Consider the following 15102-nt stretch of genomic DNA (forward strand, 5'->3'; position numbering starts at 1 on the left):
GACTGAAAAGCTCGAGCACGTAGATATTAAGAAGGAGGATGTGCTGGAGCTTTTGGAATGCCTCAAGTTGGATAAGTCACCTGGACCAGACGAGATGTGCCCCAGGCTACTGTGGGAGGCGAGGGAGGAGATTGCTGAGCCTCTGGCAATGATCTTTGCATCATCAATGGGGATGGGAGAGGTTCCAGGGGATTGGAGGGTTGCGAATGTTGTTCCCTTATTCAAGAAAGGGAGTAGAGATAGCCCAGGAAATTGTAGACCGGTGAGTCTTACTTCAGTTGTTGGTAAATTGATGGACAAGATCCTGAGAGACAGGATTTATGAACATTTGGAGAAGCATAATATAATTAGGAATAGTCAGCATGGCTTTATCAAAGGCAGGTTGTGCCTTATAAACCCGACTGATTTTTTTTGAAGATGTGACTAAAGGCATTGATGAAGGTAGAGCAATAGATGTAGTGTATATGGATTTCAGCAAGGCATTTTATAAGGTACCCCATGCAAAGCTTATTGAGAAAGTAAGGAGGCATGGGATCCAAGGGGACATTGCTTTGTGGATCCAGAACTAGCTTGCCCACAGAAGGCAAAGACTGGTTGTAGACGGATCACATTCTGCATGGAGGTCAGTGACCAGTGGTGTGCCTCAGGGATCTGTTCTGTGACCCCTACTCTTCATGATTTTTATAAATGACCTGGATAAGGAAGTGGAGGGATGGGTTAGTAAATTTTCTGATGACACAAAGGTTGCAGCTATTGTAGATAGTGTGGAGGGCTGTCAGAAGTTAAAACGGAACATTGATAAGATGCAAAACAGGGCTGAGCTGAGGAGTGGCAGATGGAGTTCAACCAAGGAAGTGGTTCATTTTGGTAGGTCAAATATGATGGCAGAATATAGTATTAATGGTAAGACTCTTGGCAGTGTGGAGGATCAGAGGGATCTTGTGGTCCGAGTCCATAGGACACTCAAAGCTGCTGCACAGGTTGTCTTTGTGGTTAAGAAGGCATACTGTGCATTGGCCTTCATCAATCGTGGGATTGAGTTTAGGAGCAGAGAGGTAATGTTGCAGCTATATAGGATCCTGGTCAGACCCCACTTGGAGTACTGTGCTCAGTTCTGGTTGCCTCACTACAGGAAGGATGTGGAAACCATAGAAAGGGTGCAGTGGAGATTTACGAGGATGTTGCCTGGATTGGGGAGCATGCCTTTTGAGAATAGGTTGAGTGAACTCCGCCTTTTCTCCCTGGGAGCAATGGAGAATGAGATGATGAGAGGCATTGGTCGTGTGCATAGTCAGAGGCTTTTTCCCAGTGCTGAAATGACTAACACTAGAGGGCACAGTTTTAAGGTGCTTGGAAATAGGTACAGAGGAGATGTCAGGGATAAGTTTTTTACATAGAGAGTGTTGGGTGTGTGGAATGGGCTGCCGGCGACGGTGGTGGAGGCGGATACGATAGGGTATTTTAAGAAGCTCCTGGATAGGTACATGGAGCTTAAAAATATAGAGGGCTATGGGTAACCCGAGGTAATATCTAAGGTAAGGACGTGTTCGGCACAGCTTTGTGGGTTAAAGGGCCTGCATTGTGCTGTAGATTTTCTATGTTCTACTGTATTAGAAAGTACCTGTTGAGAATCTTTGTAACATTGGCTCCATTCTGATGACAAGCAATTCATCTAAAATGTTAATCCTGGTTCTATTCCTTGATGAATGCTGACTTGCCAGCAGATATATGCTCCATTTTTTTGCTGTTATTTCTGATTTCTTCAATCCACTTTTCCCTTGTGACTTCCCGAGAGATTCATTCATCTGAGTCATACGTATATTTTTCTGTGGTAATTTCATGTAAGATCTTTATACATAATATTGATCAAATGGGGAATTATATCAACGTGTGCAACATTATCAACCTTTAAAAGTGTCTTCCTCCATGTACAAAGAATTTTTCCTCTAATTTCCTATTAGGCCTGCCACATCTTTGTGCATTCTTATTTTGTTTCTTATGCTTAATGTCAGCTCTTTGCTTCTAGTATTGAAGAATGAGTACTCATCCTCAAGCCATATTTTTAAACATATTTTGCAAGTTGCAATATTGATTTGAATATAGATATAGAAGCATAGATATAATTAAAATTTATGCAATAACATATCTGATATTGAGCATTGTTGTTCATTTACGCATCTATGGCACATCAGGGGACATTTTTTCTGCTGTTTCCTTAGCATTTGTCTGTTACAAGGCCGAGTTGCTAGCTTGACGCTCAACCCAGCTCAGATGAAAATTGTGCAAGGGTCTGGCTGAATTCAAACCCAGGACCATTTTCATCAAAGTCTAGTACTGCTGCCACTGTAGCACTGGCCAGCAAAGTTTAGCATATAGATAATATCTTTATGGAGAGTCTGATGTTCATAATGGATCCTTCTACGGGAACATGGTGTATGAATGTAGAAAAATAATTTCATCTGGACAAAACTGCAATCAGTAATACTCAAATGGATTCTGTCCTTTTTTCTCTCTGTTTAACAATAAACGTAATATTTGGAGAATGAACTAAAGCTTAAAATGAATTTGGATGAATCTAATTCACCTGTATATCATTTGCTTTGCTCTCCAGTGATAGGTGATATTTCTCTGACAGAATCTTTCAGTGAGTAAGTTGGAACTACTGCTGTTGCAATTTAAACATTTCTTAAGTAGATTAATTTCTTATTGGTTTTATGTCACTTTCTTGTCCATGTAAGATTTTTCTTTGAATGTTTTACTTTTAGGGAGTCAAAGAGTGCTGTAGATTCCTGGTTGTCCTCAGATGAAGAAGATAATGTGCCATGTTCTTCCAAGGTAGTAATTTGCCATTGATATAATTTGTTGTGTTATCTCATTTTTGAACTTAAGTGACTAACGATGATGGTATTTCACTGAAATAGTTTTATTAAAGTAGGTACCTGTGTCATATATCAATATTCATTAAAGGAATGCTGCTTGAACTTGGTGGGGTGGTCATAGAAACATAGAAAACCTACAGCTCAGTACAGGCCCTTCGGCCCACAAAATTGTGCCCAACATGTCCCTACCTTAGAAATTATTAGGCTTACCCATAGCCCTGTATTTTTCTAAGCTCCATGTACCTATCCAAAAGTCTCTTAAAAGACCCTATCGTATTCACCTCCACCACCGTTGCCGGCAGCCCATTCCACATACTCACCACTCTCTGCATACAAAAAACTGACCCCTGACATCTCCTCTGTACCTACTCCCCAGCACCTTCAACCTGTGTCCGTTTGTGGCAACCATTTCAGCCCTGGGGAAAAGCCTCTGACGATCCACACGATCATCTTTCTGCTGGAATTCTGTATCCCACTGTAACCATTTTCTGTAACTGTTTAATTAATTGGAATGTTGCATTCTAGGGCTTTATTTTGAATTATAAATCATTTTTATTAAGAAGCAAAATTAGAAAAAGTTGGAGCGAATAAATTATTTTCACAAGGAAATTCAAATTCAGTGGCATTGCAGACCTTGCCATTCCAAAAGAAAAAGGAGTGTAGTCTAGACGGGATGAATGTGTTCTTTGTGGGCATATCTAGAAACAAGGGGTCACTTTTTAAAGATAAGGGCTTGGCACTTAAGATTCAGACCTTTTGCTACTTTACTGAGGTCACAGGCTTTGCCAAGGCCAACTTCTCCAAAGAAGAGGGTCCAGTTGCACTTGGCTATGTTGGAAATCCTTGGCTAGCCATATTCCACAGTAAATTGTGTTTTTCATGACAGATCATTAAAAATGCAGTTCGTCGTTGAACATGGCTGTTACTGATTAGAAGATTAAAAGCCATCAAGCTGACTTCCTGGAAATCTGTTGCAATGATTTATCACTTTTTAAAAAATGAGGGTTTAGCTTACAAAACTACTTTGTGCAACTGTGTACTAAATCAGAAGTGCTGAAAAGATAAACTAATGTTGAAAGTATGTCATAAGTCAAACAATTCAAGTTAATTAAAGTTTAGGCAGGCAAAGAAATGCACCTTGTATCAAATGCTTTGAACTTTTGCATTAACGAGCTTGAAACCTTTCCCTGTCCACTTGATAATTAAACAGAGTTCAGAATTTAGTGCCTGCATTAGGAGTCCGATAATGGTTATTTAAGTATCTGGCCTGCCCTGCAAAGCCAAGTGTAACTGCAACCTCTGTTTTGGAGAAGTTACCCTGGACAAAGTCTGTGGCCTGAAGAAAATAGCCCCATTTTGGTGTGGCATTAAAATGAAAGGGGATTGAGACAATCACAGATTGAAAGCAAGTTGTTTAGGACCAGTAAACTAGAAACTGTTAAAGTAGCAAAGGTTGCCAGCGGTTCATGGAAGTAAACAGATAAGAACAGGTGAAATTAATGATGAGGCAATCAAAGTCATGTAGCTTGTGGATCTTTAGGAAGTAAAGTGGATTATGAATGGTCTGATGATTATATGGATGTGAAGGAAGGACCTCCAGAGGGAAAGAGGTTAATTTGAAACTAGCTGGAAGGAAATGTCTTTTATTCATTGGTAGAGTCATGGTCCAAAATGCATTGTATGAACCTTAGGTTAATTTCAAGCAAAAATCCAACGATAGGTCACATTATCTTTGGAAGTATTTGAGTTTTGAAAACAGAAGTTTTGCATCCTCAGAAGGATATATTAATCTGAAAACCTGCTTCGTTAGATCTAAAAAGCCCCATATGATTATTTTTAAAATGAGCAGGTCTTAGTGTCCTGGCCAGCATTTATGCCTTCATCGGTATTAATGTGGCCAAATTGGCATTTGCTTTCATAACATTAGCTACATGTTTTAAGAGCTCTTCATTAGTTGTCCTAAGGATGCAGGTGCTAGTACATCAATACAGAAGCTTATTATGTTATTAACAAGTTGATGCCATAGCGAAGAAAGCACACCTATGCCGGTAGTTCCTCAGAGGGCTAACAAAATTCTGTATAGTCATTGATGACTGTTAACATAGTCCAGTCCATCACGTAAACCAATCTCCCCTCCGTTGACTTCCTGCTTGCGTCAGGAAAGCTGCTATAATCGAGGAGCTCTCCCGCACCAGTCATTCTTTCTTCTCCCTTCTTCCACTGGGCAGAAGGTAGAAAAGCTTGAAAGTATACACCATTAGACTCATAAGTATATTCTATAGATATTTGCCTAGTAGGGGAATTAAAGATTATGGGGAAAAGGCAGGTAAGTGAAGGTAAGTCCATGGTTACATCAGCCATGATCTTATTGAATGGCGGAGCAGGCTCCTTGAGACAGATGGCCTACTCCTGCTCCTATTTCTTATGTTCTTAAGCTCTATCCGTTGTTATCAGACTCTTGACTAGACTTCTCATATGCTAAAGATTAGCTTGTGATGTTACATGCTCATGGAGATCTGTTTTTTTTTGTGAGAATGCTGTAGTGGTCTTTTGGAGGTCACCTGATGTGATTTTCCCGCCGTTGTGAGGTCACATGATGACATGTGCCCCCCCAGCGTGACTATATAAGGGTCGACTCAGGTGACGCAGTGGGATTTTGAGTTTGTAGATTTCGAGGTAGAACGTGTTGTATCTCCGTTTCTGTTGTGTTTGTTTTTGTGACTCAGTTTCATTTTTAAGACGGTTGTACGTTCTGTTGAAAGATTCCATATTACTTGGACTGGAAATGTGTGGCTGGAAGTGCCAATTTACTCAATTCCGACAGTTTTTTGAAGGAAGAGTGAAGAATTCGTCGAAGTGAAGGATCGGGAGAAGTCGGCATCGTTTGGGCAGTTTAATAAAGGATCGACTGTCGTTTCTTGCTTCTCACAAACGACAGAGACGCAGAAAACTCGTCAAGACGTTTTAAACTTTAATTTGCAAATCAAAGCTGAGACAATCAGAAAGCTAGTAGCTGACTGCCCATCGATGCTTGTATACAGCATTTTTTATAGCAATTTTCCTATCTTAGCTACATTATCACTTCCAGTCGGCCTGTGATTACATATCATCAATATATCCGCTCTTGACTTTCCACTATTGTTTCACTCCCCAACTTAATTATGTCCTAGTTTACATTTTAGACTATATGTCCTCTCATCCCTAACCACAGTTATTTCTTAATTAGTCTTGTGTTGACATACTGCCCCATATTTCATCACCTTATTCGCCACCGTTATCTTTCTACTTGGTTTCATTCCAGTTCTCTTCATGAATTAATAGTGATCAGGTCAAAAGTCATGGCTACATAGCGAATACCTTCTGTTGAGCTAGCAGTGGTTACATAGTAAATATAGAAAATACAATGTGTACATTTGAGTAAATACTGTAATACATAGAAAATACAATGCATTTTCCAATATAATCTGCCCTTTGAGACCCACAGGGTCTCATACAGAGAGAGAGAGGACTGAGAGTCTATGCATAAAAGCTCAAATACAGCCCCACATTTACTCCCAAATTTGGGTTAAACTATAGTTTCCTGCGCTTAGGACTCAAAGTGTTCTGTCCCTACCTCCCTAGGCCGCTGAGCCAAAAACCCATCCCTTCGTATCTGAGACAGGGAAAAAGGCTCAGGAGCCTTCACAGTCTAATCCCCACATAGTTCATCTCTCTCCTGTTCGTCTTGCATGTCTCGTAGACTATACGGATATATCATCAGTGCTTCTTTCTCCGTAGGGCTCGACCCAATAATTTCCAGGAGCATCGGAAATCATTTCATTGCAACACGCACTACAAGCGACTTGAGGCATGCAAGAAAACAGCACAGAATGACTGCACTGTTTAGTAATGCAATACCGATGGTTACTGCAATCTTGGTCAGCCATGCTCCCCACCCACCTAGTTTACTATTTAACCAGTCAAAGAACTGATGTCCAAGCCCTGAATTTTGTTTAACTTCCTTTCTTAGATTTTTCAGTTTATTCATTGCTCTGGTAAACGATCCCTCCGGACTAGTGTTATTCGGTATAAAAGTACAGCACTGTTCCCCAAACATTACACAAACCCCTCCTTTCTCTGCCAATAGCCAGTCTAGTACCTGTCTATTTTGCCACACCACTCTACTGGTTGCATCTAGCTGCTGCCCCAAGGCCTCTAGTGCATCATCGATGTAATTAATGAATCTCTGTTGATTATAATATATATAATTTATCCATTCAACATTTTTGCTAATCCCTATTATAGGTATAAGTGCTTCCCAGCCCGCAGCAATCTCATTCCCTGCCTTAAACTCATTAGGTATACCCCTCGGCTATCCTATACTGCCGATCCGAATCGTCAGGTCGGGCTCATATTTTCTCTTCCTCCGCTTTAGTGTGTTGCCTCGAGGTGTCAAACTGTGTTTCAGGGGATACTACAACTTCTTGAATCAGCATAACACGCGTACATGTACCTGCCCAATTAAGGGGAAGCGTGGATCTCAGACCCCCCTCCTGTCCACGCAGTCACCAGATATCTGCTAACAGGATAGTCTGGGAGTTCAGTGCACCCTCGGGCAGAGGGGTACCTGTCTGGTATCTTCGGCCTGGGATTACATTTGCAAATCTTAACACAGTTGCCGCTGAAATGCCCAACCGAGAGGTCACCCGTCCGTGTGAAACATTCATAACTCAAATGTTCCTGCATTTTAAGCCTTCCCAATCTGGGTATCTGGCTTCTTTTATTTATAGCCCACGGTCTGCTGTAATTACAGTTAGAGGCAAGCTTGTTTTGATCAAACTGCGAGGAAGCCTGGTATAACATACACCAATAAGGGCACATTGGTATGTTATTAATACATTTCTGATAACAAGGATCCATCCCACTACAAATTCCCATACGGCAGGTCTTGACTACACTTGGACACTGCCCCCTCTGCTCCTTTCGCCATTGCGTGCAGGTGGAGGAGTTATAAGGCATGGGGGCTATGTTTTGCACTGGACTTGCCCTTGAGCATAGATAACAATTCTGTCTCTTCATCATCCCTGCTGTATAATTTGCCCATTGGTACCACATGTTCGGGTACCATGGTATGGAGGTAACTGTTGTGCTCCTCTTACTCCTTTCTCTCAGGTTTTGTGGGATCCTAACAGTCTCATGCCACTTCTGCCAAATTAATGGTCTCCAAAACTGCACACGAGTATCTGAGTGTATCATCCCGGGGGGGCGGGACTGGTCGCCCCCAAGTCGTCCCCATTATTTGAAAGAGTACTACCATCCATAACCCCATCCTTAGGGTCTTCAGGCCTGTCCTCAGGACCAAAAATTTCCGTTATTACTTGGTCAAGTTCCTGCAGTTCAATATCAGCTTCTTGTTGCTCTTGTCTGTCCCCTACTGTTTGTTCCTCTTCACCACTTACCTCGGGTGGCCCACCTGACTGTACCTGCGGGATTGCTCTAGTGCAGTGATTGAGATGATACCAGGTGGAGCGTCCTTCCACTTGAACTGCGGTGGGTGATACTTTGGTTACTGTAAAGGGCCCTTCCCTTCTGGGTTCGTTCCACTTTCTTCGAAATGCTCGCACGTAGACCTGATCGCCTGGCTTGATTCCCCTTGATCGATCTCTGGCTCTTTCTGTTTTGCCTGTGCATAAATAGACTTATGTATCATAGTTAATTGCCGCATGTATTGTTTTAATTCCAATTCCAATTGTTCCAAACTAGGCCCTTTATATGGTCCTCTCCACTGGGGCACTGGCATGGGCCTTCCTGGTTAGCATTTCATGCAGTGTTAGACGCGTCATCCGATTAGTCTGCATGCGGTAGCTCATTAATGCTAGCGGTAGTGCATCGACCCAGTTGAGTTTAGTATCTGCACAGATTTTGTTTAGTTTGGTTTTTAAGGTCCCGTTAATTCTTTCCACCATACCCTGCGACTGAGGGTGATACACACATCCGAATCTCTGCTTTATTCTCAGTACTTGCAGTACCAACTTGACCACTTTTTGGATGAAAGCTGAACTATTGTATGAGCTAATTTCTGTCGGTATCCCAAACCTTGGGATCACTTCGTTTGTCAGGAATTTCACCACTGTTCCTGCCCCTTGATCTTTCGAGGGTACTGCCTCTACCCATCTGCTGAATCTGTCGATTACCACCAACATGTATCTTTTCCCTCTTACTGTTTTTATCATGTCTACATAGTCAATCACTGGGTGTTTAAATGGCTCTTCAGGTACGGGTATATGACCTATTGGGGTTGTAATTCCTTTTCGAATATTATTCTGCGTGCATACCTCACACTGTGACAATACATGGTCTACTGAAGCCTGTAAATAAGGCGACCAAAATCCATCCGTTTTTATTTTCCTTATTACTTCCCCCCTTGCACAATGATCCATCCCATGTGCTTCTGAGATCAGGATAGTCAGTAAAGGGGTGGGAGCTACCAGTAGGCCATCTTCTGTGGTCCATAGGCCTTCTGGGTTCTGCTTGGCCCCCCTTTGTCTCCACAGTGTTTGTTCTGCCAAAGTTGCCTTTCCCTGTATTTCAATCAAGTCCTCTACCATAGGTTCCGGCTCTAGACTTACCTGGGGTGCGATAACAGCCGATGTACACCCAGACGCTTTCCTGGCTGCTTCATCTGCAGCTTGATTTCCCTTTGTTTCCTTACTGGCCCTTCCTGCCCTTAACCTCTCTGCCCCCCTCCTTGGGATTTCCAGTTCTGTCTGGGCTGCTGTTTAAATTTATCCTGTCCCCGATAGGGCATTTGCGGAAAAGCTCCCCCAAAGACGTTTATTATTGGCATGGGGTTTTCTGGGCTCTGTCTTACGGCACGACCGGTCCCTCCAATTAATTTCATTAATTTCAACGGCTGTGCTTAAATCGGTCACTGCTGGCAGCATCTTCTTGCCTTTTTCTTTTTCCTTCTTTTTAAGTTCTTCAAGCTGCATTTGTATCAGCTTTCTTTGCACTTCTTGCTGCTCAGTCAACTTTCGTTTGTCTTTTCGATATTTTTCGACCGCATGGACTACGTGGTCCCTGAATTCCTGTGGGGTCATTGACATCAGTCCAACCACTTCCTCAAGTTTAGACTTAACTTGGGGAGACATTGCATCCAAAACGGTATTTCGGAACATCACGGTCATAAATGGGTTGCCTTCCACCTCTTGTTCAGTTTCCAGTCTCCAACTTTTCAACTGATTTTCTATGTAGGCTGTTGGATTTTCAGTGTCTCCCAGTGGATCCCCTTTCATGGCTTTGGGGTCCATTTTGGGTGGATAGAGCTCCCTGAGGGCCCCCCATACCCTCTGCCTCACTGTGTTAAATCTGGCCCCGTCAATCAGTGTGCTGTCCGCATTCTGTATGCCAGCCACTTCCATCAGCTCTTGCTTGTAGCTTGGAGGTTCCCATCAGCCTTATCAGCAGCGCCTTCAAATCTCCCATAGCCAACATTCGTCCCGTGGTTTCTTCCTCAAAGGCCCTAATCCACTTCCCTGCATCCTCATGTAGGCTGGGCAGGGTGTTTTTCAGCCCTTCCAGGTCCTGGGATCCCCAAGGAATATACTGTACTTGTCCCAATTCTTTTACTAACAACGGCATCATTCTCCCTTTCCGTTTCCACATCTCCTGACTCTCCTCCTCGCCTGACTCCCCATCTGTTTCTGAGCACGTTTTTACTGGCTGCCACATGATTCTTTCCGGGGTTTCCTTTCTCCCTTGGCCTCCTCGTCGAGTTCTTCTTTTCTGCCTTGAGCTAGCATTTGCTTGGGCCCATGTGAAATCCTCAAACTCCCCTTGGAAATTCAGTCTCCGCTGTAATTTCCTAATCTCTCCCTCTGTTTCTAATATCTGCCTTTTCACACTCTCTTTTTCCCCTTCAAGACTCCTATCTCCTATCCTCTGCCTGCACTCTCCTGCACCCTCTCTTTCGCTACTTAACTCTTGCTCTCCCGACAAGTCTCCTTCTGCTCTAGCCTGTTCAGTTCCGTGCCCATATAACAAAGATTTCTCTTCATCCCTTTTCGCTTTTAATTCCTGTAACCCTTTGATCTCTTCTTCTATTTCCCTTTTCTCCTGTTCTATCTTTGCCCTGTCTTCTTCTATTACCTTCCGTAGTTCCTCCTGCTCCTTTTCGTGATTCTTTCTTTCCTCCTCGATATCTCAGACTTTAATTTCTCCGTTTAGATCCACTCTTCCTGTTATCATCGGGCACTGCTTAAGGGTTTCTTTCTCGTAATAGGGAGGAGGTTTTTCTACGTCTTTCAGGTCTGGGTATAGAGCCGAAGCAGGCTCCCTGTTATGCTTCTTCTCTTTATCAGACTGCTCGTTTCGTTTCTCAGTGTCTTTTTTACTTACTATTAATATACTTCCCGTCTTTCTGAACCTTTCTCCCTCCATCCTAAAGAGTTTTAACACTTCCATTTCTTGTTCCCTTTTTCCTCTCTTTTCTTAGATTTATCTTTGGGTTTGTGATTTTTCATTAGCGCTTCCATTTCCTCACATAAGCTTACATCAAACGTTCCTTCTCTTGGCCATTTCGTGACCAGTTTTTTAGTTCTTTTTTCCCATTTTTCTGAAATTTCCGCGATCTTACCTTGACACATCGGGAATTTTCTGCTCAATATTTCTACTGCCGTTCCTTTCTCTGTCATGTTGTTCTCTTTTTCCTTTTTCTATTATGGTATTGTTAGAATCTCACGACTTGCCTATTTAATAATACTATTTCTCTAACTCTATTTCTATGCCTAGCCTTATGATTTATTTCACCAGCGCCTGAATTATCTATTAAACTATCTTTATCTCTTTTAACGTTCTGCCCGGGCAGACCCCTACTTAGGGCGGTTTCCACAGAACCTTTTCCTTTTACTCCTCGCCGATGCAGACCCTTACACTTCTTAAGGCGGTATTCATGAGGATTTTTAATTCTCCTTCCCTGCCTGTTCAGACCTTCGTTTCGTGCGAAGCGGTATCCATAGGGACTTAACAACACCACGTAGAATTTTCTTACTTAACTTATTATTACTTTATTCGTACTTACCCCCACTGCCGTGCTCTTGATTAATCCTCTGAGCCTCCTTTTATCCCCAATTCTGCCAGATTCTTTGGATCGGAGAGACCCTTCGACAGTTGCTTCACACTTGAGTCCCGGAGACCCTCCAAAACCAACAGAATTCTTAGTCCGAATTATTGTAAAAAGCGCTCACCTTTTTTCTTTGGGTGCACCCTTAATTCTGTTAGCCCCGTGAGGGTCCCCGAGGGACCGGGAAGCGTCCCAATCTGCCGTTCCCTTCCTCGCGGGTCTCTATCCGATCCTGTTCGTGACGCCAATTTTGTCGTGATTTCTCGTTTCTCACAAACGACAAGGAGACGCAGAAAACTCAAGACGTTTTAAACTTTAATTTGCAAATCAAAGCTGAGACAATCAGAAAGCTAGTAGCTGACTGCCCATCGATGCTTGTATACAGCATTTTTATAGCAATTTTCCTATCTTAGCTACATTATCATATCCAGCCGGCCTGTGATTACATATCATCAATATATCCGCTCTCGACTTTCCACTATTGTTTTACTCCCCAACTTAATTATGTCCTAGTTTACATTTTAGACCATATGTCCTCTCATCCCTAACCACAGTTATTTCTTAATTAGTCTTATGTTGACATACTGCCCCATATTTCATCACCTTATTCGCCACCGTTATCTTTCTACTTGGTTTCATTCTAGTTCTCTTCATGAATTAATAGTGATCAGGTCAAAAGTCATGGCTACACAGTGAATGCCTTCTATTCAGCTAGCAGTGGTTACGTAGTAAATATAGAAAATACAATGTGTACATTTGAGTAAATACTGTAATACCTAGAAAATACAATGCATTTTCCAATACGACCTTATTGAGTCTTCGTTGAAGAGAAGCTGCATTGAGATAACTCTTGCAATAGCGCAATGAGTTGATGCACAAAGGCTCTCTCTTTCTAAACAATGTAAGGTCAGTCGATTTAAACTGTTTATTTTCGGCATCGGGAACCCTGTGGACAGAACCGGCAGTAAAGGTGCGTCGGTGAAGAATTCGTTCTCCAGAGAAGTCTTTCCCAATTGAATGTGTAAAACTGTTGGGACTTTCGAAGTTATCGCTTTAAGAACTGTATCTGACTGTATCGCTTTAAGAACTGTTTCCGCATTTAACTCTTTAAGAGCCAGAGCCGAGTGGAGTTGATGAACGGCTGCGTACCTGTTTAACCTCCGGTGGAAGTTTTCCTTTGTTTTTTTTTCCCTTATCGCTTATATGTGTTTAATAAATGTTCGGTTATTTTTATAAAACCTGTCTCGATTAATATTCATTGTTGCCGATGACGTAACAGTGATTACACAATGTACCTTGTCGTGGAGCTTGTACTTTGTTTATGTGCATTGGATGGTCCCTGTAGCTGCTGTGATGTATTTTACATTGTGATTGGTATTTTATCTCGGTATATTGAGGTGGATTATTTGTTACATTGGTTCCACTCCCTCTCTTACTTCCCATCTCCTTCTCACTTACTGTCTCTGATAAGTTACCTATTTTTTTATTGTTTTATCACTCACCTAACTCAAAGGAAAATTAATAGTAGTTACTTAACCTACTAGCACATCTCCAGGTTATAGGAGGACCCAGAGCATTGTGGGAAAAAGCAGTCACAGAGAGAGGATGTAGCCATTCCACATTGACAGCATCAAAGGTCAGGATGAAATCCAGGTGACTGGAGCAGGGAGCTAGCAGCAATGATGGTTAAGATGTTAGCAGAATAGTTCATTATTTATTCTTAAACTTAAAATATCATATACTTAAGTGAAATATATTGTATAAATATATTTATGTAAGACTGAAGGAAGCAGGAAATTGAATTGACAGCAAATTGAGTTGATATTATATTGGTATTTGTGCCTTTGGCCAAATTTTAAATATGTAACTGTTCATAACCATTAATAATGTCTATTTACAGACAATCCAGAAGTTTAATTTGACCAACTTGCTAAATTCTTCACAGCGAAACAAGGAAAACAGTAAGTTATTGAGAAAATAATTGGGGAAAAAAGATCGAGTACTGATTTGCTTAGTGTGTAGTTAATAACATGACATTTCAATGCTTATATACAAATGATTTCTCTGTTTTAGGTACTGAAGAGGCCACCTCTGGCAAAACCCATCTCATGGACAATTTGCAACCAGTTAAATCGGATAAAGTTAGGGTGGAAAAGTTAGAAGATGACCATCAAGATGAAGAAGAAACATTTGAGAGTAGTGGTTCATTAGTCCAGTCCAGGAATTGTTCTCCTGTAACTGTTGGCTGTTCATTCAGTTTTCCTGTAGAAAATCGTTTAAATTCTACTCCATCAAAAGACAACAAAGAGGTAATTATTTCTCAATTTTTAAAACAAAACTGTATTTTTATTTCTTAAATATTGAAGTGAAAATAGGGAATTGATGAGTAGTAATCCAAAACAGCTTAACTGGAAAGTAATTATTAGCTGTAATAATACAGAAAAAGTAGAGCAGTGTGAAGGTGTTTTAGTTTTGAGCAAGAAAGCATGGTACATAAAGATGTCAGTGAAGAAGAGGCCATTTAAGAGGAAGAAGATACTAAGGTGATTGTTATGATGAGGTTCTTGATGTATAAAGGTGCTGAGAAAGTTCATTCAATCAGAATTAAGCAGTTAGTATAGTTTCTTTTTATTTAGAGATACAGCATGATAACAATCCCGTGCCGCCCAATTAACCTACTAACCTGTATGAGGAATGTGGGAGGAAACTGGAGCACCTGGAGGAAATGCTCACGGAGAGAACATAAACTCCTTGTAGGCAGTGGCAGAATTGAACCTGCGTTAGTACGCTGTAATAGCATTACGCTAACTGCTGTGCTATTGTCATAGCCTCTAGTGGTAAAATGATACTGACGTTTGCACCGAGAAAACAATCAAGCTTAATTTAAAGGTCACACATGAACAATGATAATTTGTAATTAAACTGAACAAATAACTGTATTGTTCAAAATCATGAAACTGTTAAAATTTAGAATTGTTATGATCGTGTTCCGTCTAAGATGTGTGGGTGCAGGGCCGCGCAGTTACTGAAATGCTCTTGCACACATAGCCTTTGTTGCCAGACAGCTGGAATTTATTTATATAACATTAATATAAGGCGCTGCCCAGTTTTCAGGCTCAGAGT

At 41.5% G+C, this 15102-nt stretch overlaps 1 protein-coding gene across 8 annotated transcripts in view; it reads left to right on the forward strand.

Annotated features, from left to right (window-relative positions):
• LOC140202567 (ankyrin repeat domain-containing protein 26-like) overlaps positions 1-15102 on the forward strand; it is a 121744-nt gene that overhangs the window by 44985 nt on the left and 61657 nt on the right. For all 8 annotated transcript variants that reach the window (XM_072267567.1, XM_072267568.1, XM_072267569.1 and 5 more), the window contains 4 exons: positions 2612-2648; positions 2766-2835; positions 13880-13940; positions 14053-14288. In XM_072267567.1, the coding sequence (XP_072123668.1) occupies positions 2612-2648; positions 2766-2835; positions 13880-13940; positions 14053-14288 (404 nt within the window). The remainder of the gene's footprint in view (positions 1-2611; positions 2649-2765; positions 2836-13879; positions 13941-14052; positions 14289-15102) is intronic.

The sequence above is a fragment of the Mobula birostris genome, chromosome 9 (assembly GCF_030028105.1).
Source record: "Mobula birostris isolate sMobBir1 chromosome 9, sMobBir1.hap1, whole genome shotgun sequence".
Classification (NCBI taxonomy): domain Eukaryota; kingdom Metazoa; phylum Chordata; class Chondrichthyes; order Myliobatiformes; family Myliobatidae; genus Mobula; species Mobula birostris.